The sequence below is a fragment of the Alligator mississippiensis genome, chromosome 4 (genome assembly GCF_030867095.1).
Source record: "Alligator mississippiensis isolate rAllMis1 chromosome 4, rAllMis1, whole genome shotgun sequence".
Classification (NCBI taxonomy): Eukaryota; Metazoa; Chordata; order Crocodylia; family Alligatoridae; genus Alligator; species Alligator mississippiensis.
This window is the reverse complement of record NC_081827.1, coordinates 91,583,621-91,608,456: the sequence shown is the minus strand read 5'-3', so window position 1 is coordinate 91,608,456 and position 24,836 is coordinate 91,583,621. Positions and strand designations below refer to the sequence as shown.

At 38.6% G+C, this 24,836-nt stretch overlaps 1 protein-coding gene across 1 annotated transcript in view; it reads right to left on the bottom strand.

The window, feature by feature from the left end:
- NUP205 (nucleoporin 205) overlaps positions 1-24,836 on the bottom strand; it is a 93,844-nt gene that overhangs the window by 20,661 nt on the left and 48,347 nt on the right. Inside the window, exons 17-35 of the mRNA XM_006261162.4 lie at positions 22,699-22,836; positions 22,221-22,410; positions 20,678-20,798; positions 20,184-20,265; positions 19,590-19,754; positions 17,417-17,541; positions 16,077-16,191; positions 13,862-14,011; positions 11,489-11,563; positions 10,664-10,821; positions 9,687-9,767; positions 8,984-9,175; positions 5,896-6,166; positions 5,286-5,384; positions 3,631-3,779; positions 2,587-2,778; positions 2,275-2,396; positions 828-966; positions 480-606 (exon numbers count right to left, since the gene is read on the bottom strand). Coding sequence (XP_006261224.3) covers positions 480-606; positions 828-966; positions 2,275-2,396; positions 2,587-2,778; positions 3,631-3,779; positions 5,286-5,384; positions 5,896-6,166; positions 8,984-9,175; positions 9,687-9,767; positions 10,664-10,821; positions 11,489-11,563; positions 13,862-14,011; positions 16,077-16,191; positions 17,417-17,541; positions 19,590-19,754; positions 20,184-20,265; positions 20,678-20,798; positions 22,221-22,410; positions 22,699-22,836 — 2,691 coding nt within the window. The remainder of the gene's footprint in view (positions 1-479; positions 607-827; positions 967-2,274; positions 2,397-2,586; positions 2,779-3,630; positions 3,780-5,285; positions 5,385-5,895; positions 6,167-8,983; positions 9,176-9,686; positions 9,768-10,663; positions 10,822-11,488; positions 11,564-13,861; positions 14,012-16,076; positions 16,192-17,416; positions 17,542-19,589; positions 19,755-20,183; positions 20,266-20,677; positions 20,799-22,220; positions 22,411-22,698; positions 22,837-24,836) is intronic.

Sequence of the window (24,836 nt, the reverse complement as noted above, 5' to 3'; positions counted from 1 at the left end):
AGCAGCCACAAGATCACCTCTCAGTCTTCTCTTGCAGAGGCTGAAGAGGTCCAGGTCCCTCAGTCTCAAAATTATTTTCCTAATATAATTTAATCTGTCTCTCTTCTGTCCTGTGGAACAGGCTAAATGAACAGTCACCCTGTAGTTATCTCCAAAGTACACTGTGAAGATTAATACATGTAAGACACTGAAGATTGAAAGCACTGTAAAAAGTATTAGTAGAATAGTCAAGTTAACCTGCTACATACTATAAAATTCCACTCCTTCTGCCAAACCTTCCATTTTTGCCTAAAGAACAATTATGAACTATTTCTCTATTTCTTTCCAGAGTAATACATTCTAAAAAAATAGATTTTTAAACAAAGTTTCTACTGAATAGCTCCTTCCTTTTACTGTATGTGCAAAAGACCACGGTTGTCATATTCATTCAGACAAGTGTGACAGACTGCCAAAGTGCCAATTTTATTATATAGCTTTACCAGGCAAAGCTGCTTTGCTGATTATTCCTGTCAATAAGGCCAGCTCCTGAAGTGATCCAGCACTGACATTCTGACACCGCAGGATAGCCTGGATAGTATCTGAATGGGATATTAGAAACTGCAAAACCTGTATCATAGGGAAAAAGCAAAAGCATCAACTAAGTAAGAATAATTTTGTTCTGATAAAACATTTTACTGCAGTTTTCTATATGGTACAAAGAGATTACAAGGAAAATGTTACTGACAGAAAAAAACCCCATAAGTAACGGCACCAATGTTTTACTTGGTACTAAGGCAGTAACACCCAATGCTGGACATCAAGAAATCGTTTCTGACCTCCTAGCTTACCTGTCCTGCTGCCTGTAGATGTTGCGCCATGCTGGACGTGAGGATCACTTGACACAGCTGAAGAGCTGGGAGAAGAATCTGGCGGTAGCGCTCCACAGGAGCAGGAATGAAGACAGGAGGATCTCTCATTCCAAACATTCTTATGCGATTCAAAGAAAAAGTGTTAACAGCTTGAAGGAAACTGGAGACCACTTAGAAACCGTTAACTTACAGCTTCTTTAAAGAGTATGGAAATATCATGAGTCTCAAAAATAGCTCCTCAGTTAAACTTGTTAGCTTTACAGTCTTATATATAAAGCCTCTCTATCTTTCTGAATAAGTTGTTGTACATCTAAAATTTCTCCTGCAGTTTCTCTAACAGGAAGAAAATCTTTTTTTGCAAACTTCAAAGGTAATTAGATAGCCTTGGTAGGGAAACACTGGATTTCTACTCCTGAGTTGTCCTCAAGGAAAGTAGTGTTTTCAGAGTATTTTTACAAAAAAAAAAAAAAAAGAGTGCTCAACTTCAGAAGGTACTGCTAGAACTGGATTTCTAAATATTCCATCAAATCTAAAAAGTTCCCATCAAATCTTATAAATGCCAACTGACAATTTTAGATGTTGATACTTATCTCAGCTTGTTATTTTAGGAACAGAGTTAGTTTTTAGCCCTTTTTATTGCAGATATTGGGCTGAAAATGTAAAATGAGTATTAAGGTTGAAAATCATGTCATCAACTTCTAGGCTATTCTCTGGTAAAACAGATCATTTGTGGTTTTCATTCAATCATTTCCTTACAAAAAGCTGCATGCCAAGTCCTCAACTAGCTAAGAATTAAAAGACTTACATCCTTCTTCTGAAGAAAATCAGGTGATATATATTTTTGTAATTATTTACTTTAACAATGTTATGCAACCCCACAGAGCTATTAATGTCACATGTAAATAGATATACACAGATAAACGAGCTTGAAAATTAAATTTCCTCCACTTCTGTATGCTTGGTTTGTTATTACAGGAAAAAATAAAAAGAGGGTATAAACAAATGTGGACTCTATAAGCACATCCTTCACCACCTGCAAACTCTCAAAAACAAGCTTACAGTATATAAGGAAAAATGGCTTCCAAAAACAAAATTTGGCTGCTGTAAAATTTCAGCAACTGCAGCTCTGAGAGACCAGAATTCAGTTAATTTTTATCTCCCAAGAAACCAGACAAACTGGAACGCTGTATGTCTTGAAGACAACTGAACAGTTTCATATATATTTATTACTTTATGCCTGGCAAGCTGAAATGTTGCAGTCAATAGAGATGGATTTGAAGTTAGCTACTCATAAGTTAACCAACAGTATAAATGCACATATTTTTAAGACAGACTTGAAGGCCACTGAAGTCAGAGCTTTTAGTGCGTTCCAGGAGCGTGCAATAGTCTATCAATCATTTAAGGAAACAAATAAATGGACACCTACCCTTGATGATCAATTTCTGGTCGCATATCATATACTTGACATTGTGCAAGCTTCACAATTACTCCAGACCTCAGCAACTCCAATGCTCCCTGCTGGCTTTTAGCTACTCTGGTCAGAAATGCCTAAGGAATAGTGGAGAAAGAAAAATTAAAGTCCTAGAAACTTATGGCAAAACTTCATTTTAATTATTGTTCTCTCCATCTGTGCTCTCAACATCAACCCAAAACATATCTACCATGACAGAAACTCTTTTGCTGAGACAAACAATTGTCATTTGTGAAGAGAAAGAAAACAGTTCCTGGGAGCTCTTACCATTTTGGACTCATAGGTGTAGAGCGCTTTAAGTAATGGAGGCTGGGGTGTGAGTAAACTTTGAAGCGTAAGGTCATCATCTGCTAGGCTATCCACAAGCACCTTTAGGTAGCCACTATTGGAGAGATACAATAGCCATTGCTGCTGCTTGTCTACTGAGACAATGCGATCAAGTAAAGCCAGTGCCAACATCTGAATGGAACAAAAAAAAAATCACCCCATTAACTAGAAGGCTAAAGTTTCTAATGCACGACTAGAGAATGTGTTCATACACTGAGATTTAATATTTGCCTGGATCCAAGACTCTCTCTCAAAACACAAAAAATATATTTTTCCCCTCACACTGACCTGCTCTTTCATTTGGCAGTCTTTTACACTACATAGGTCCTGTGGTTTTAGTACAGAAAGCATCAATTTAACTCACTGTGTCATTTGTTTCTCTCCTAAGCAAAGATAACAATACTTAGAACATCTTCAAAATGCTTACAGGCACTACACACAGATGCTATCTTGTTTCTGAGTATACTTCTATTTGATATTTTTTTTTACCTACTATCACTACCAGTAGTAAATAATGTCAATGCAACTGAAAAATGAGGGGAAAATTCTCTCCTTTAAAATTTGTTTATTTTATACATTTAACAGGATCATATATTGTGTTCTGTTCTTTGGTTGGATTTTTGTGCACCAAGGCAAGGAAAAATTAAAAACTGGCAATATGATAAGATGAACACAAAAATTATACCAGTGCAATATATGAAACTATTTTTTATAATACATTTTGCATTTTGACTACATTTCAAGTTGATTAAGCCTCCATGAAGTGCTATTTTAGTTACATTTTGCAAATAAGAAACAAATACAAATGAGTAAAAAGACTTGCTCAAAATTGAATAAAACTGAGTAAAATCATTGTCAGAGCAAGGCCTAAAATTAAGGAATTTCTAACTCCTACATATTTGTACTTTGTGCTGTCCATAATTTGTGCAATGCTTAAATTACTAGTTTAAAATTTGAACAAATAAGTATGAAGTATCCCTTTACCCGGCCTATCTCATGGCCATCACAGGCATCTCGGCAGACCACCTCCATCAGTGCTGCACCATAGCTTTCAATAATTGCCACATTTTCTCGTTGTAGTTTACTGAATGCATCTTCGGGAGCTGTCAGACGTTCCCACATTGTCTTCTTGGCTATAAAACGTAAGAAAAACAGAATTAAAGATGAGCAACTTGTTCATTAGTAATTGCTGTAGATACAGCAAAACAGTAGCTACCTTTAATGATATTTTATGTGTATAACTATATACGATATTTTTTGTGCGTGTGTATATCTAGATCTTGTATATCTATCTTGTACCTATCAAACATTTTGTTCTAAAATTTATTATTCTGGCCAGAACAAACAAGGGGTATACATACTTATACGTTCATCTCCCTCCCATTAAATGGTCTGTTCAGGACACATTTTAAGATAAAATGCAAATATATATTAAGTCTTTCTATTCAACCTAAAAACTTCTACTGAGATCAAAGCAATCAGCTTAAATGGAAGTGAACAAGATGCCTTCAGTAGAAAACTTAAAAATCAATCAATTATAAGATACCATCCTTTCTTCTCATACAAATCATCAACTCTCTCACTAAGAGGTAGTAAAGCACTGGAACAGGTTACCAAGAGAGATTGTGGACTCTCCATCCTTTGAGGTTTTTAAGACTTGGCTAGACAAAGCCTTGCCTCAGATGATCCAAGTTGGGGAATGGTCCTGCTTTGAGCAGGGGGTTGGACTAGACCTCCTGAGGTCCTGTCCAACCTGCACTTTCTATGATTCTATGAATTATAAATGCTCTGTAGCAATTTCACTAACACTTTCTTTATTTGTAACTCAGGGCACTGATGCAATTGTTGCTATAGGAATCTGAACAACCAGGCACAAGCTCCAAGTCTGATTTCTGCTCCTGGTCCCTTACTCTGAGACCCAGTAATGGCTATGAATGTTGAAAAGGCAGTGCCTAGACAGAAGGAGTGTGACCTGCATCAAGAGCACTGCTAGCTACTTAAGAAGCAGTCTTCTCTGATTTGGCATATGAGTTCCTTTCAAATTCTCTTCAGCCACAGGAACAGCACCAGTGCCAAAGAACATCAGACAGATTCCTCTAATTCCAAACAGAACATGAAGAAAGTACAGAGGAGTGCAAAGTATTTTCCAAGAGCTACTAACAACTTTAAAATGGGCCCAAGTTGTCTCAAGCCCTTTGACAGTTTTAGAGTTATGGGACTACTTGTTAAATGCAGTGAATTACACATTTTAGCATACTTTATTTACATCTAAAATCATGGCATATATCAAGGGGGGCCAAACTGTAGGTCATGAGCCACATGAGGCTCTCAGGAAGTTTAACTGTGACTTTCTATTGAAATGATTTAATAACAAACTAGTACTTGACCTGGGGAACTACATGAAGATCACTGACCCTGGGGTATGAACATCTCACGCAGCATGTAGCTCAGGCATGTATGATTTTTGTTTGTTGGCAGATGGGTTAGGAATCTGGCTATTGCTGGCACATAACAACAAATTTTCAATGAATATACAGAATTCACCCTGCCTCAAGATTTAGCAGATTTGGAATAAGAAACAACACCAGGTTCAATACTCAATTGATCTTTTATTTTCTCAAAACACAATTATATTTTACCTGCTTCCAAGGTGTCTGGTTCATCTGGTCTCTGTGCAATCTGTAGGTAATAAAGCAGTGATCCGTACAGGTGTGTCCTCACTCGCTGGAACCCACCACCTGCTCACAAGGAAGAGTTAATTCTAATGAGGAACAAGTTGGTTTAATTCACATCATTAGCACCTTCTGCCCCCACACCTAATTTAGCTTTATAATACTAATACCAGTGCTGGTAGTAGCAAAAGAAATTAAAGTCTATGTGTTCTTACACCAGAGCTCTAATGTTTGTGCATAAATCAAAATTATGCTGAGAAGTTCAGCAAAGCAAATTCCTGCCCCACAAGTAACCACTACAACTGCAAAACATATATTCATACACCCTAACACCATGTACTCAATCAATCTCAATGGTTCTGATTTTTTGAGGAGAACCTACTACTACAAAATTGTATCTTGAGAGAAACATAACTTACAGAATAACTAGGAACATATTTTCACAATAAAATGGACAGCTGTTTTAATAAAGAAGTTCCATCCAATGGCATAAAGCAGCTCAGACTATTTATTTAGTCTTGGCTTGTTAGAATCTAGTCACATGCAGTGCAGCTGTTTTAGGCTTCAAACAACATACCTGTTTTCAAAATGAAATCTAGTAGTTTTTTTAAGATGATATGGAGGGAAGAGTCACCAATGGAAGCAAACCCCAAAGATAGGCCTTCTGAACCAGGTGATGCGGAAAATGAACCATCCAACATCAAGACATATTGGGAGTGGCCAGGTAAAGGGACTGCAAGTGGCTGTTTTTGCTCTGTTCTCACAGACTGGCTCAGATGGGCTGTAAGAGTGAACACAGCCCCTGCCACTACTGGCATCAGCTCCTGAGCTGCATCATCATCCAGGATCTAAAAATGGATAAAAAAGGGCATGTTCTATACCATTTGTTCAGTCTCCCATATCTACATGATCTTTGCAGGTAAAAGGAATTCATTTCAACACTAGATTATTTGATTTCTCTATTTAAAAAGTTAGAAATAAAACACTTCTGATACAGAACAAATCAATACTTGTTGCACTGTGTTATCCTTCCCCAGAAGGACTGTTATTAGAAGTACATCGATACATCAGTCCCATATCGGATCAGCACTGATAGAAGGAAAATTGACAGTATCAGAAACCAGCTTTTTTTGGCTGATGTGGCTGATAACGTGGCTGATAAATGCCTGGTGCATGTGCACAGCTGCAGCATGCATGTGGCCAGGGGCACAGCCTGGCAGCTTGGAGAACAGCATCTGGCTGTTAAGTCTGTCGTGGGGGAAAGGTGGGGGGAGGGAAGGGGAATGGGAGGGCAGCAGATCAAGGCCTCTGAGGTGAAGGAGGGAGTGGGCTGGAGTAGGTGCTACTCAGCTGGGGAGGGGCGGGACACAGGATGGAGCTGTAAGCGATTCATCCAGGAGATGCAGGGGAGGGGGCTCCTGCTGCTGCGCAAACCCGGGGAGGGCATGGGGGGCAGGTGCCCACGGATCTGCATGCAGAGTGGGGTGGGCTGTCACTGTGGGCTGGGGCCAAGGGCTGTGCTGGGCTCTTCCTCAAGGGGGGTTGGGCCAGGCTGCAGCAGCACTGGGAGGAGACATACAGGAGGGGCTACAGTGAATTTTGGGAGGGCTGCAGCCCCCCCCTCAACCCAGAGCCGCCTCCCAGCACCGCTGCCACCTGCCTCACCTGCCTGGAAAGAGCCTGGTGCAGCCTCGGCCGCAGCCCACAGCGGCATCCTGCCCCGCACCGCACGCTGATCTGCGGGCACCCACCCCCCAAGCTCTCCCAGGGTTAGCACAGTAGCAGGAGAAGTGTCCCCAGATGAGCCACGGCTCCACCCTGTACCCCAGCCTGCCCTGGCGGGGCAGCACCTGTCCCTGCCCCAGCCTACTCCCTCCCTCACCACGAGGGTCTTGACCTGCCCGCCCCCCCAACGCCCCTTCCCTCCCCCAACCCTCCCCCCACGCCAGACTTACTGGCCTGCTGCTGGTCTCTATGCTGCAGGGCTGCATACCAGAATCAGATCGGTACTGGCTGATATGGCTCCTTAAAAATTGGCCATCGGTATCAGCTCAAAAAATCTCTATCAGTGCACCCCTAACTGTTCTTGCTAAATTTGTATTTGATCAGACTACTAGATTGATTCTAGGTTCTCATTCACTCCAACTAGGAACATAACGATGCTCAGATTTGGATGAGAAAAGAGGGAAGAGATCCCAGTCAATTTATTAATGTCTGATTTTAAATATTCTATGTATAAATCAACAGCCAAACTAGAGAAAGAACAATTTATCACAGTTAGTTTTGTCGGCTTTTTCCCCCCCAATCCACAGGAGAAAGGTAAATTCAAGTAAAAACAAAATCCTTGGGAGCTAATCTAAGAGTTCCCATATATGGCAGCTCTTCCAGAATGAACCAAGTCAGCACTCATTCCAGCCACAAAAACTACCTTCTCAGTTTTCTGCATATATATCCTTTGGAATTAAAATTCTCCTCTTAACTTCTGTATTAAGGTAACACAACATATCGTAATTGTGCTATAGCAAAGATATATTTTGGATCAAATAACTATTTCCTTCAAAAAACATTATCTTAGCAGGATAATATGTACATTTCAAACAAATTTAAGGTTTTGCCCTACAGAAACTTCAGGAACCTGGAGAGATTGTTTTGGCCACTGGAGGTATCCCCACTTTATCACTATTCTAATGTTGTTTATGGGGAAAAATCCTACCATGAAGAGGTACCTTTCCTTTTCTTTTTTTTTTTAAATAATTTCTACTAAAATACATACTAATGGAAAACCTGATTTAAAAATTCAGCTAATTTATATTTTTACTTTGATGAAAAGTGGGAATAAGGAATTTCCTACAATTCTGCTATACAATTTCTCAATAATTAGGATATCTTATTCTTATCAAATGATTGTATATGAAATATCAGTGATTAGTTCAATACCACAACCAAAACTAAAGTTGTACTGCTTCAGTGCTAGGATAATACCAAATTCCTCATCAAAGTTTGTACTTCATGGATATAACTGGCAATGGATAATTGTCCAATTTATCTAAAAATTATTGCTGAGATCTCGCAGTAAAACATCCCAAGAAATTTCAGACACTTTAATTACAAAACAACTCCACATATTTTAAAAACTCTCTCAGTTGTAAAACCAAGTTTATGAATTTGCATGAAGCACCATATGTCAGCTTTATATTTCAAAGAAAAAAGCAAGAGAATTTGCAGCTAATCCTCTAAATGAACTAAATTAATATGTGCACTGTTTCTATTCCTTCCCTTTGATGCGATCCACTCTGCACTACGACCTTAATAAGACCCCAATATTCCCCCACCATTATTTGTATCACACTTCCATCAGAGCCACTGTCCTTGCAGTCTGTGTGACCAGACTGCAATTTCTTTGATGTTTATCAATCTACTGTTCTGTAGTTCACATAGAAGCTATTAAATGATAGCATTTACTCTTCTCTATACTGCAGGAAACTTTTGATTGTCTAGCAGTAGTAACAAAGGAAAGCTGAAAACTGAACACAGAACAGAGTCTGTGTTTTGTAATAAGTTAAAAAAATACTTTAGAGATCAAAGCTACCTTTAATTAGTAATAATAAAAAAAAAAAAATGATCTACGTAGTTCAAAGGGATTTTAGTTTCCAATACAGTGTCACCTTGTCATGAACATCTTGTAAGAGGTCTCGGATAATCAGTTGTCTGTCTTCAGTCTGTATGAGGTCCTGGGGGCAGGCAGTCAGAATAATTTCCACCAGCTGTCTCCAGGACTCTAGTGCATGCCGTTTAGCATGGAGACACTGCAGCAACTTGTTCCTCTCCACCACGTACTGTAGGATTGTGTTGATCTCCTGGATACCCAAGAAAAGGAAATTTTGTTAGACTGCAATAAAAGACAGTGAAGAAAGAGATATCAAGATGGTTTGTCTTGTCCATAATAGACTAACAAATAAACTACTACACTGCCTTTAGTTCATCACAAACAATCTGAGCTATTATATGTTTAGTAATGGGATGGAGAAGTCCATTTCTGATCTGGTTTTCATGCAATACTTTTCACTATGAACCTCTTAAGGTCTTAAGTAGATACAGAGACAAAGCCAAGTAAAGAAAAATATGCAATGAACTCATTTAAGAAGCAAAAGCTGTCTGTGAAAAGGCTATCTGTTCTTTTAAAATTATCTTGTTACTTTTTTCTGTCCCATTTTGTCTCCTACTTACCAAATATTCTATATTTATTCTGAGACAACTACCTCTAGATTTGGGGCTCAAATTTGCAAAAAAGCATTTAACATCATATGCTTGATGGCACAAGAAATCTCACTGAAAACACTGGAACCAAATTATTTTAACTAGACTTACTTCCATAAGTAAAGGTCTCTGGCCTATGGCTGCCATTCCTTGAAGGGCATTAACTTCTGCAACCAGAACTCTGTGAAGATACTGGAATTGAAAAGGGAGGGGACAAATGAAACTTCTATTGCACCAAAGGAATTTCAACAACTGTAATCTTGTTATGCCTAGATTGTAAACGTGCCCACTGTTTGGAGATATCTGCAATGCATAAGTGGAGTCAGGTAAGGAGGTAACTAAAAGACACCATTTTCTTCATCTTGCATTTTGTTTCTTCATCCTATCCCTCTGCTGTTACCTCAGCTTTCCAACTTTAGCCTTCCTGCTGGCAGTGCTTTAATCCTCCTCTCATTTTCCCTCATTGTTTTATAAAGAACTTGAGGTAAGGGAACTAATATATATTCAAAAGTACACAGAAAAAAAACAGTTAACAATATAGCTATGCTCCCAACACCAAGATCACTTCCATCATATGATGTATCCCCTTCTCCCACCTTTCATCTACACTTTGTCTTTCAAACTGTAAATTCTTCAAGGCAGGGGCTATGTCTTCCTATATTAATGTACAGCACCCAGCACAATGGGATCATGACCCTGATATGAGCCTTTGGGAGTAGCAGCAAAGTGCATTATACAAATGATCTTAAGTCACATTCTCAATGTAATTTGGATATTTCAGAAAGGAAAATCATCACACAGTGCAAAACTCTCCTGAATGTCTACAAACTAGTGTGCCAGTATAATACAAATGAAAAGCCAGCACGTGTTATGCAAGATACAAAGAAAAAAAATTAGTTTTTGTCCAGTTAGCTTACACAATGTAAAGTGCAACAACAGTCAGTTCAATAGTATCTAACTACTGAAAAGGCTAAATGTGAAAGCAAGAGTGAGAAGTGCTATTAATGCATGCAGACCTGTTACAACTGGAGCCCCATCTCCGGCAACTTTTTAAAATGACAAAATCAAGATACAAACAACTTGTTCACCTTGACGTTGCAGATGACTTGTCCTCGTGCATTCTTGTGCTCACAATTAGCAATAACCTGCTCAATCTGAGCCCGGTCAAAAAAATCTAGTTGCAAAGGTTCAGGAATCTCTTGACTGAAGTCAATTGAATCCAGGATACTTAAGATCTTCCTGCGCACTGGAGAAAAAATGAATTAATAACTTATTTAGAAATATATAGGAACCACTGTGACATAGATAAGCACAGGAATTAACTAACCTTTTTCAAATTTTTGCTTAAAAATGCCTAATAATGAGAGCTTTATGAGCAGCTAAGATTATCAGTCTAGGAAAACAGACGAGATTCTTGTTTCCACCACAATGTGGATTATGAATTAAATTCTAATCACCATGTTATTTCTAATTTAACATATGCATGTGTGCCAGTATCTTCAATGCTGAGTGTCAAATTTTAGCTTCCAAAGTTTTCAATAGCCTCATTCTGAGAACTACTGAAAACCTAAAGATCCTGATGGAAGAAAGCTGTGAGTTTAGGGACCTAACTTTAGCCAACTATCTTTGAAAGTCTTCAGCTTAACACAAACAGTAAGTCTCAATGGGCTTAGTGACCATTTAATTCATAGATCATCTCCCCTCTCTTTTGCCCTCCAATGCCACCTGTATTACTCTTCTTCCACTTTTTTTTCTCCACTATTTTCTGCTTATTTTAAGCTGTCTGGATTTCCAAAGCATTTGTTTTAAGACAAACAACAGTGTTCAGCATAACAGTTGTTCTACAGGCAGCCTTTTCTGTTCATTGTCTAGAAAATCCTTATTAAGAAACAGTGAATTGCCAGGCTGATTACCTTTACAGGCAGTGTCAAAGTGAAGAAATCCACTGACTGAGCGACTTTCATCTTCCATCCCTCCTTCTCCATCAGCTGTGGGTATTGAAAGAAAAGACAGAAAATTAAGACAGAAAAGGTATGCCAAACTTTGACCAAGGCTGAAAGAGGACAAGGGATGACTGTGGTTTGGTAAATGTCTTAATTTTGAAGAGGTAGTCAGCACTGTTAGTCTGAAGTCAGACTGAATGCAGAACAGTGTGGCATCCTACAGACTAACTCATTCAGAGAGGCATGAGCCTAAGTCAGATGTGACGAATGAACTTGACAAGAGCAGAGATACTAAACAGAAAAGAATAAGGTAATTTAAATATAGAGAATATTGAGGGACAACCCTTAAGTTCCTCAGTGGCTTAAATGCTTTATTTTTCTCTTTTGGGCCCTTCAACTTACTTTGACCCTCTCTCACCATCCCCTGCCCCCACCCCATCCTCTCCCCTTCCCTGCCTTCTTACTTTTAAATCAGTGATTCAAATCCATGCCCTTGTAGAAAGTGAGAAGTAGTTATATAATGGCTGGTAATTAATTATACTACCTAGATAAAGTAGATTGTGTATAGAGCATTTGAAAGGGTTATAACAAATTGTAAATGTTAACAGTTGACTTTATTGCTTGTTGGCCAATGTAGCGGACATGTATCTATCTCCACCTCACAAAAACCAGTTCAGCACTGAAACACAATAAAGTAGGTAGGGAGGGGTAACTCTTATAGTTTCAGTCCATTCGTCACCTATTCCAGTGGGGGACCAACCTTTCTGGCAGGTATGCCACAAAATCAGCATCACACCCTCCCCGAGTAAAACTCCTGCCCCCTTCCCCTGCCCAATTAGCTGTTCTGCTTTCTGTTTCCTGATCTGTCTTTCCTCCCCAATCTGCTGCTGTTTTCTGCTCCCTGCCCTATATGCCACTGTGCTGCCTGTCCCCTCCACAGTCTGCTCCGTGCCACACACAGAGGCTGCCTATGCCATATGGCATGCATGGCACCAACTAGCCACCCCCGATTTACTCTGTATGTTGTCTTCCCTGGAAGCTTTCTACTACTAACTTATTACATTTGTCTTGCAAGACAAAGTAAGTATATATTAACATGACATTCATGTCTGTGTTTTGACATTACAACAAGTGTGTTTTGTCATGATGCACTGTAAAAGCCCCCCCAAAAGCTTCCGACTCAACCCTGTTGCAAAAGAACTTTGAAAAGGTAAACCATCTGGATCACAAATAAGGGGAATATATTATTTGAACCAACCAGCAAGAAAGAGTCTTTATTAGCTGGGAGACTAAGACCAAGGATTATGACCTAACAAGCTCCTTTTATCTAGTAAATGCTTTTACCACTGCTCTCATCATCTGGCCTCTAAAACTACATTTCTAGACTGATTTTTAAGAATAAGCAGAGATGCTTCAGACAAGAAAAAAAAGGTAAAGGGAGAAAAAATAAAACCATCACATCTACAACTAAACAGAACACATCCTTTGCTCCCCACCCAGGACCAATTCCAAAGAAAATATAAGAAAGGCATTCAGATGTTAGAAAGAACTATAACATACATGAGAGAAGAGCTAGTCTAAATAAGTAAAGCTGAAAATTATGTCTGTGTGATAAAGGTGCTTCCTGAAGGCTCTATAAAGATTAGACCAAGTGTTTTTCTGTCATTTGTTTAAATATTAAACTATATGTTGTTGCTAAGAGCCTAATTAAAGTTTAAGATATAGAAGGCCTTGTATAAAGTAAGGCCTAGTAAATTTAGCAGAGCCTTGACATATTAAGGCCCTGTGGCGTAGTTAAAATTAACCTTATCAAAGGAATGCAAGGCTTGTACTGCTATTAGTCAGTCTAAGGACAGGTGAAGTAAAAAGAATCTAAATGGCTGTAAGTTATCAGCACAATTCCGAAGTTATAAATTAGTTGAAGCATCCAGAAATCATTCAGAAGGAAGATACAGCTCTGTGAAAGAGATTAATTAGCTGTTGACCTGGATCAGTGGGCTCATGGATCTCAACGAGCCCAAGGACTAAATACCTCTTGGACAGTGCTGATCGGGGACGCCTGACTTCGCTGAGCTTTGTAGAAAGAGAAATTTGTCATACATCAAGCATCAAAGGGGACTGCCGATAAGTTGCCGACGTGAATTATTCTTGTCTGTCACTGTTTGTCTTGTTACTACGCGTAGTTGTGTTTTTGTTAAGTCAATAAACCTTTCTTACCTTTCTACGCCTGACCATACTCTCAATCCTGAACCCTCCACTGGCGGTTGGGACAAAGAGGACTTCTCCCACCCCCCCCCATTCAAATCTTATTTTCCAATTTTCTCCAAAGCAAGCCCCACGTACCCAAGTAAGATTTTACAGGCATGTCATCCAGCAGCAGATGTAAGAGTCTCTGTGTGTGGGAGCGCTGGCGGTTCAATGATGTCACACGCAGTTCTATAGCCGCAGTCTTCATCAGCCAAGACATCTGGTTCAGAGTTGAAATCTCATGTTCTATGGAGAGGAGTTAGGAAAAAAATCCCACAGTTGGGTAAAAAAAATTATAAGTCACCTTTTGCTCCAATATATTTTTGTTGGGCTTTAAGGAGGGCTGTGTGCATGAGTTTGTGAAGTGAATTTTAAAACTACTTGGTTAAATTTGGTTAAATTATTTCTTAATTGCTTATTTATGAAAAGAACCAACAGAGAGCACTGGCCAAAGTCACCTTGCTATACTAGATACAGGTGATGCATGAGCAAACAAACATATGTGCACATAAAAAGTTCTCATAAAGAATCCTGATGCTAACTTCTGGCATCTGCCACTACACAATACTTGGCCTTCCCTGAGCAAACAAGGTCAAGAGTGATAACTTACAGAGGTTTTATGATGTGGATGAACATCAACTAAAGAGTCAACTGAGAAAGAACACACTTAAGTAAAACTTGATCCCAGGTCACCAGAAATTTTCATTCTCTATATTTATCTAACTGATTATAACGTCTTTGAGATAGACACGGTCTTAATTTCTGTAAAGGTTCATCCAAAATGTATTGTCTTTTTTATGAATGTGTATAGATTTACTATTAGTAAAAGACCAATAAATTAATCCACTGTATTATCTAGATAAGTGTTCAATGAGTTTAACTTATTCTCACTGCTACATCTGAGAAATATTGATTAGGAACATTGAAACAAATCTACTGATCATTCAAAAACTAATTCCAGCACTACATAATTTCTGCCAACTTTCTATAACAAAGAAGGGAATGTTAATAATGTGCATGGTAACAATATCAACCCTCCACTTCCCTGACTCCACAGGATCCAATAACTGTTCCACTTCTGAAACACAAGGTTTCTTGTAATGCAATGCTACACACATTTATGATGGAAATTAAACCTACAAATACGCTACATGACTGTCATTTGTAAAGTAAAAAGAAATTATTTAAAAAATGTAAAAGTAATTCTGAAAAGTATCTTCCAAAATTTCTGTCTTGTGTCCATGTCCCCTCTAACTCGTACTTTATCAGCCCCTGATCTGACATGTTGGTATTTAATAGGGGTGTGTAAAGCTTCGGTCACCGATTCAATTCAGAGAAGATTCGGCCCCATTTGGAGGCCAAATCACCGAATCCGAATAGAACTGGGAGACCAAAAACCTTCCCCCCGCCCCCCAATCAATTCGGAGCCTCTGAATTGATTTGGAAAAGATTTGAAGATGTGGAAGGCAGCCTTTCAGGGGAACATAAACTGAGAAGAGGGCGGGGGGAGCAGAGGGGGAAAAGACTTACATCTGTAGTTGACCAGTGACTGTGATCGTTCCCTGAGTCCCCTTCCAATCACAGTGCTCTGGGGGAGGGGTGCAGAAACAGCACATAACCCTCTGTCTGCAGCCTTTCTGTCCCTTTTGTAAGCTGTTTCTACCTGAGTACTGGGAAGGCCCCCTGTTACAGGTTACCATCCCTGCTGTTTTCATCCCACTGTGCCTTAATACACACACGAAATCACACAGGACACGAATTTTGCTTTCAGCCGTTTGAGGTACAGTTTCCCAGAAACCCCTGCACCTATCTCCTTGAAGCTTGGCAAGCTTCATGCCTGCAGAAGGAGCTACCATCCCTGCTGTTTTCATCCAAATCTGCCAGAGTTATAGGTATAAAATGACAGAGTTATAGGTATTTCAGTGATTCCCCATTATAGTCTATGGCCAAATCACCGAATCTGTCCAAACTGGCTCTGAATCTTCCAAAGCCGACTCAGCCAAATCAATTCGGGACAGCAATCCGAATCTCCAGATCGAATCACTGTCCTCTGAATTGGCCGAAGCCAAAGCCGAATCAAATACTTCCCTATTCACACAGGCCTATTATTTAACAGCTTCACACTCAAAGCTTGGACTTGTCACAGGCAAATCCCAGCAGATGAACTCTGCAAAAAGAACAGACAGGCTCGACTGAATCAATTCAATCTGACAGAGAAAAGTTCCACTATGTACTATAACTTCTCCCGGTATCAAAAGGATAAACAATCAATTTTAAACAAACATGTTTTTTCTTTTAAGAAACAGATTACCTTTGATAGAAAATGGCAAATGCTGCAACTGAGTGAATAAGAAATCCTGGCTGGTCCTCAAATATCGCATGGTTGGGCCTGATGTGTCCGAGCATGCACACAATTGATAGATTAGCTGATAGTGAGAACAGACATCATGAATTAATTTGTATTTGGGGTTTAAAAGACACCAAGTAAACAGAAAAAAATAAGAGTATAATTTCTGTGTAAATTTACAGTGTGTGTAAGATAAACATCCTACTGGTCTACTCCTAAACTGAACAAATCATATAGTTAAGAAAAACCAAACTGTAACATCATTAAAGATTGATTATCCAATCAGTGAATAACTGAAATAGATAAATTCTTATTCAGCCAGTGCCTGGCACCACACAAGGCCATCTGGTCCTTAGTTTGAAACATGAGGTTTTTCAATCCTTGAGTCCATAAAGAAAGATTATGTAATCATCCACTGACTGGACTTAATATTTTTACCTGGATTCACTTAGTGCAAGATACCAGCTGATCATTGCTGTAGGGATACCCAATTGATTTATTTTTATTTGCCATCATTGCAGATATAAGAAGAGACAATCTGCACTAGATTTTTATGAGTTTCCTACAAACTGGGGTTGAAAATGTTTATTCTCTGAACAAACAATGGATGGTACAAAAATAACATAACACTCTCTCTTTAATTATTCAGCCACATGTTAGTAGGAGAAACAGAGCATAGCCTGTTTGAAAGAATAATTATAAGATTATTAGCTTTATTAACTAATCATATTTACTAATCATAACTTGATTGCCCATTCTTTATATTGTACATATGGGGTAATACATTTTACTCATCATCACTAGGGACTTAATTTGTGACCAGACAAAGGAATTTTCACACCTTGGGCATAGCATGAAGATCCAATTTTAAGGAGATTTCCCAGAGTCCCCGGCCCTCACTGCTGAGTGGCAGAGATGTCCTGTGGGGAGGTACAAGGAGGCAGCCACCATCTTGGCTACTGGCTACCCTTCATGTCACCCTGTCAACCACCACCTTCCCTTCCTGGGCAGGTTACAAGGCAGCAAGGACTGCTGGCTCCCACTCAGGAGACATCATTTTATTTTTATTACATTTTTTAAGTTCATTTTGTGGACAATTGTGGATTTTGTGGTTTCTGCAAAATCACAAATTAAGTCCCTACTCATCACTATATGAACAGAATACCTGGATAAACTAGCAGAAACATTTTAGAACAAAACTGTATTAAGCTGCAAAAATCAGTGTTCATTACTAACAGAGAAGAGGTCAATTTTATTCAAGGGACCTGTGTTCTGTGTTTGCCAACCCAGAATAGTCTCTTTACCTGATAACACAATTCTGCAAGATGGGGAGATTCTTGCACCGCTGTGGGACCGTTCCTTGTTTCAGTACCTTTCTCCAGTATGTTTAAAATAGCATGAAGGCAAGTCCGTGGGCAACCCAAGACACCTTAAAGCAGGAGATTTTTTTTTTTTTAGCACTGCTTGAAATTCATCAAGAGAATCAGCAAGCAAATGTTATAGAAACTTAACTTTGTTGCATATATTTTGCCCTTTCTCAAGATATATACACTTAAATCCTAAATTATAGACAGACAGACATCCCATACTATATATACATATATAAGCACACACAAAGCACTGTTTCAAAGATCAACAATATAAAAACTAAAAAAGATTTTGGTGTTGTAACCAAAACAGATGAAGAAACTACATCTCAGCAAAAGTGATAGGAAAGGGTTTGGCAGTTTTTCTTTGGGATAGAGAGGGACAAGGATGACAAAAGAAAAACTGTCCACACAGGTCAAACAAGTTTCTTAGGAACTACTATTTCTGCCCAATTTTAAAGGCAAGATGCATTCAGATGACAAAGTTAATAACAGTCTGGGTAGAGTAGATAACTGGGATTTCTGCTCCCTCTACTGAGATTTAACTTAGTGGTCAAAACTCCATTAAAAGGAAAGGGAGATTTTATGTTTGTTTTCAGCTGCTCAGTATTTGAAATCTGCATTGGTAAAACATGACATCTAACGTTATACAAGAAAAAAAAATCACAGGTAAAAAGCAAGACCTTTCTTTCTCGCTCTTCATTTTACCACTGCCTCCTTCAAATAATGAACTGAGCAAGTTGGACATCTGAATTGTTTCAGAAACTAGTTAAAGGATCGGATGGAGAAGAAACATCACAATACATGTTTGCTAATCTACAGCATCATAACCAACCAGCTCATAAAATTCTGAAAAATGACCCAGGTTGTAGCCATATAGGTCTAGAGGAAAAAGCAATTGGGACTCGTGGTAGAGGCAATATCTTTTATTAGACCAACTAGATTTCTAAAAAAAAAATAGCAATAATCTTTAATTGTGAGCTTGTAGGCACAAACACCCTCCTTCAGGCATATAGTCATATTTCCTTCTGATTATGGCGTTTCATATTTCAGAGGAGTAAATAGATGGACTGGTCTTCTGGGCACGCATTTTCTTATGCTCAGAAGAGCATTCCATCTATTTACTCCTCTGTGAAATATGAAACACCATAACCAGAAGGAAATATGACTACATCCTGCTTAACACCAAACAACTTTGAGGTAAACAGACTATTCCAACTTTTCTCTGAGCCTAAACTGCATATAAAATGAACTGTTGCAAACAGGAGATTTTACCCCACCTTCAACTCTCCTATGAAATATGAACTTTCATTTCTACTCAGGAGAACTTTTACAACCTTTTCTCCAGTGCCTGAAGAAGGGCGTTTGTGCCCAAAAGATTGCAATTAAATAATTTTTTTTTTTTTTGCAAAAATCTAGTTGGTCTAATAAAAGATATCACCTCTACCATCAGTCCTAATTGCTTTTTCCTCTAGACCAATATGGCTACAACCCAGGTATCAAATCACTCTTAGGAATTAATTGTAATGGCCCTATCTACTCTGTTCCTTACACAGAAGTTTATAAACAAATGGAAATCTGGGATACCAATAAATATCAACCAATTTAAAGCTATTAGGAAGAAAATTTATTTTTATGCAGAATATTCAAGACAATCTATAAAACAGCTGGAAAAAATGGGAGGTGGGGGTATTCAGTAAATATATAACTACCATTTCAATTAAGAACTGAGAAAGCTAACAATCCACAGATGTACTTTGCCAGCATATTAAGGGACAGAACTGTCATCCTAATATTTCTAAAGGGTAAAAAAAATAAAATAAAAAAAATCAGGGTAACAGAGAAGAAGTTGAACCAAAACCCCACATACTTCACAGTCTTTTCTTTATACATTTACCAACAGAACAATCATTTTTATTCTGCATAGATTATCTTGATGGAGAAAAGGGCAATGCCATACTTGTGTATCAATATATTATTTTAAACCAGCTAGTGGAAGTTAAAGCCATCCAATCTCCTGGACAAGAATAAGGACACAGGACTCGTCGTGGACCTTCTAGTCCCGGTACCAGGGCTAGAAAAATGCTAGATCCCTTTCTCAGCTACATACCTGGGTCTTGTAGATTTGTGGTACTGACTGGTTTCTTCAGTTCATACCCCAAAAGATATAAGGCTAGGTTGGGTGGACTACACTCAAGAGATGTGATGAGAAGGTTCAAGATGTGAATCCTGGTTTCGTGGTGGATTCGAGCCTGCTTCTTTTCAAGTTCCAACTCTTGATTAGAAAGAGCAACAGGTCAGATGCGTGAAGAAATGAAGAGTGTCTACACAATGCATAGATATTCATTAGCCAGTATTTACAAAGTAAACAAAAGAAAAAAAAAGAAAAAAACTTGCACCACTTTAGATATATCCAGAAAGTAATTCCAAATCACTATTAATACAACCTTAAACAATTTGTTCAGAGAAACTTCTAACATTTTCTTCTTAAAAACTGGTTAATATTATTAGTAGGCTTCCCTTACAAAGTCTTTCACATTTCAAATACATGCAAAATACTTTTCTTCCTGTTACAAGACCCTTTCTGCAACTTATGTCAGAACCATATGCCTGGTCATTTGATAGCTGCAATTGTATCATCTTTCCTTTCAGTAACTTGAATCTACACAAAAGATATTTGTGTAAATAAAAACTGACCACATACCCTCTTCTGGACTAATTATTTCTTCTGCATCTTCATTGTCCAAACATTCCACAAATCCAGCCATCAGCTTCTGGTTTATACTCTGTATTAAGCAACAGAAGCATGAAAGAAGTTTAGAGCAAAATAAAATGTTGTTTTAAACATGATTTTAAAATACACACACGCATTAAATAAATAAAAAATACATAATAAAATACAAATATTATACATTGAAAAGTGCCTTCCCAAGGGAGGGTTAACCAAAGTTAATGGCTAGGGTGGCATACAAAAACAAAGTCTTTGATTCAATTTACATAATGTTATTGGAAGGGCATCAGGGGAGCGAGAGGGAAGGAAGCAAGAGAAAGTGAAAGAAAGATATTATTTTTTCTGGTAGAAACAAGGCAGTTTGTAGCATAACCACAAGAAGGTATTTATTTTTTTAGAAAGTAGAGATATACTGATGTTCTCCCATTATTATTCTCTTTTCTGAATCGAAATAGAATGACAAATACCTGATCATGAGTGAAATCTCCCACTAGCTTTATCTGGATGTTGGAGTTGCAAGAAATACAACAGAGGATCTTGGCACTTTCAAAAGCCAGTTCAGGATTGCTGTTGCCATGATAAAGATACCTTTAAAATTTAAGAATAATTTGATTGAACTGTTGGACACTCTAGAGCTACTACACAATAATACCCAGATAAAAAACAGAACATGTGCACATCAAAATAATTAAAAATAAAATCTGAATAAGACAGCATTTATGGGAAAATTTTTAAACTGAAAACTCCATTTTTCTTATACATGAACCCACAGCTAAAGCCTCTCGCAACCAATAAAATGAATTAAGAAGGAGAAAGACAAATTACTCCTAGAATTTCTTCTGTTGTTTCCTCTAACCCCATGTTTCCCAAACTTCTGATACCTGGGACACACTTTACAGTATTCCAGATTAAAATTGGCAAGACACTTCACTATTACATCTGAAAAGGTATATACTGTATTTACCCAAATCCACAATGGCTTCAGATTTAGGATAACCCCATAATAATTAGATTCGACAAATGGAAAATTGTAAGCTGTTATAATTTTCCATATATAGAATCTAATTATTTGAGGATCTCTTAAATCTGTCTTCTCCCATTGCTGTGGCATGGAAAGAAGTTGTAAGGGGGCAAGCAACCAGAAAAGCAGTGGCAGAGGCAGGCGGCCTGCCTTTTGTCCCCTTGGCCTGCCCTACCTCCATCTCCCCTCCCGTCATCTGCCACCAGCCCCACTGTTGCTTCTTACTCTATGGCAGCTCTGGCTCTGGCTCCCGCCCTTAACCAGGTAGGGACAGCAGCAGTGGTAGCAGCTCCAGCCCCCAGGGCAGGTTGTGGCCAGAGCAACAGCAGCTCCCCTGCCAGTGCAAACAGACATCACATTTATCCCAGAAGAAAGTGCAAGTGTACGGACATCCATGTCCATTGTGCTGGGATAATTTATAAAAAAAAATTCCCAGATAAGAGGTAATTTCAGTTTATGCTGGGATTATATCACTAAACCAATAGCAGAGAAGTAGTATTGCATTCAGCCACTCACTAAAACCTAATTAGAAGGGCTGTATATGTAAATGCCAATCTTGGGATATTTTTGTTCCGGGATAAACACAGGCACAATTCATCCAGAGACAAAAGCAACATCTGTTCCTAGCCAAACAAACCTTTACTGGCCTAACCTATGATAATTCATGAAAAGTCCAGGGTAGATAAATGAAAGTTACATGCAAGTGAGTAGTTAATTTAAGAGTTTTGAATTTCATGGAATATATATGCAACTTGGATATGCTCAGATGAAAAATTTCAAGACAAATAGTATACATAGACCCCAATCTTGCACTCAGATGTAGGCAGATGGACATTTCACTGTTCAGAGCCCGCTGACTTCAGTGAGGCTCCCTAGATATGCAAAACAGCCTGCCATGTGTATGTAGTTAAAGAATAAGCAATCCAGTAGCCCCTCTTCACATTCCAATCTTTCCAAAGCTTCCTCCCACCCAAGTGCTTCGGGCTCACCTGGCAATATTCACCACGTGGTCTGCCTTCTTAGTTCGTGGGTTGATTCCTTGCAGCAGCTGTTCAAGAGGTGTGACAATCAGGGAAAGGTGACTCTCCCGTAAAAGGTCCATGAAGAGAGTCTCCTTTTGCAGGGTCAGGTTGAGAAGGGCAAGGCAGTACTGTACTGCTTTCTCTAAGTGCTTCTTCCCTAAAAATCACAGGTAAAAAAAACCAAAAATGAACAGCATTTACAAATCCTACTGCAATCCCTGGAACATCTATAAATGGGCCACCTGTGAACAGCTCATTTATCAAACTTTGTACCAGAAATATATCTTGAGAGCTGATAACTGAAATCAATTAATCCCCACAGAACATAACTTGTGTATATGAAAAACAAACACAGCTTCTGTTGAAGCCACAGAAAAATATCAAAGTCAAATCCCTGCCAGTAAATACTTCATTGGCATCTTAAAAATAAACTATAGGCACATACCTGGAAAAGGGGCGTAGGTATTTAGCTGTTTAACCCCTTCTTCCAGCAGACTAAGGGACAGTTCCAGCATTGGTGACTCATTCAATAGATGATACATCAAATTAAATCCCGGTGGTTTATATGCTATTATTTCTTCTCCTAAAAGAGAAAAAAAAGGGAAAAATTACTTATTAGTAGTTTTTGTCTGAGATTTCTCCTTACCACATTGCATGCATACAAACCAACCAAATGTCACAACAGCAGCTAAATGGTTGCTATACATAATAATAAAGGTTTATTAATATCACATCAATGAAATAGAACAGAAGCTCTCAATCTTTTTAGACAGAATGCACCCTTGTTAGACCCAAGGCACCTCTCAGAAATGCCAGCTCTTAATCTTTCACTTGTTTCTGGACAATGGAAAAACAATTCTTCTGTTGCAAAGAACTCAGGAAGACTGAAATAGGGCAAAATGTTTTTAACAATATGGATTCCTATTTGAAATCTCTGGGTTTATCTCATGAATCATTCATAGCTATTTGCAAACCAAAAATGCTAATATTGTGTGGCACCCCATATCACTGTTAAAAGGATCTCAGGACACCCTGACTGAGAATCACTGAGCTATAACATATTGATACTCTCACTGGTGAGAAATTCAAAGGTCATCATAAAACATAATTAGGAAGTAAGCAGAAGAACTCCTGAAAATAAAGGAGAAGTCCAAGTTAATGCTCCTGGTTTATCTATTCTCATAGACAAGACAATGAAAAATAATGTAGAACATAAAAACTGAAGCTGAAAGAATACTTTTTCTTAGTCTGGAAGGCCTCTGACTTGCATGAGTCAAACTGCCTAACACTCCATTTCGGTATTGTTTTTAATGGGTTTTAACACTGCTGCAAATTAACAAGCACAGCCACATGAAAGCCATTACAAAGAAATTTCACATGTAAAGAACCTGCAGTGCAACAAACTAAACACACCTTTAACCAGCCATCCTGATGCAAAGCAAACTTAAGGGCCAAACCCAAGAACAAGATATTAAAAAGTAATAATCTCTCTCATTAAGTTCATTATACTTTATAGAACAATCTAAGATGGACATCAGAATGCCTCTGATGTGGCATTGGTCAGGCCGCAGTTGGAGTACTCGCGCCCAGTTTTGGGTGCCACACTTCAAGTGGACAACTTCGAGAGGGTTCAGAGGGGGGCCACTCATATGGTTAGGGACCTGCAGGCAAAACCCTACAAGGAGAGGTTGAGGGCTGGATCTCTCCAGCCTCTGCAAGAGAAGACTGAGAGGTGATCTTGTGGTTGCCTAAAAATTCATTGTGTGGGGCAGCAAGGAATAAGAGATGCTGTGTTTACCAGGGCATCCCTTGAAGTAACTAGGAACAATGACCAATGAACTGACGGACAGCAGATTTAGGTTAGACATCGGGAAGAACTTCTTTATGGTAAGGGTTGCCAGAACCTGGAATGGGCTTCCAAGGGAGGTGGTGCTCTCCCCTACCTTGGGGGTCTTTAAAAGGAGGCTAGACATGCACCTGGCTGGGGTCATCTGACCCCAGTGCTCTTTCCTGCCCAGGGCAGGGGGTTGGACTCGATGATCTGCTAAGGTCCCTTCCGATCCTAGCACCTATGAATCTATAAATCAGCAGTCCCTGCCACAAGTGAAGAAATAAACCTACAGAATTACTGATAGGTATAAAATATGGTATCAAGTTATTATCAGTAGTTGGCTAGTACATCTATATAACACAGGTATAATCAAATTAATGTGGAAACAGACATCCACTGACGTTTGTAAGATAATGTTATAATTCTTCCAGTAAGAATAAGGAAATTGGCTCTTAATAAACAGGATGAATCAAAAGAAGTTGGAAAAAAATAGAAGAAGGTGACCCAGCATGACTATCACTATACACTTTTGGTTTGAAAAAAAATTAAGGGACACAAAGGGATCACAAGATAAATCACAATCTGTGCTTACTGACCTTCCTCAACACACTGAATAAAATGGAAAGAAAAGAATACACGCCCTCTACTGCCTTCCCTTAATGTAAAAAAAAAAAAAAAAAAAAAAAAAAAAAAAAAAAAAAAAAGACTAGTCCTGACTGCAAATGGTTTTAGAAAAAAAGGAAGTTTTGCAG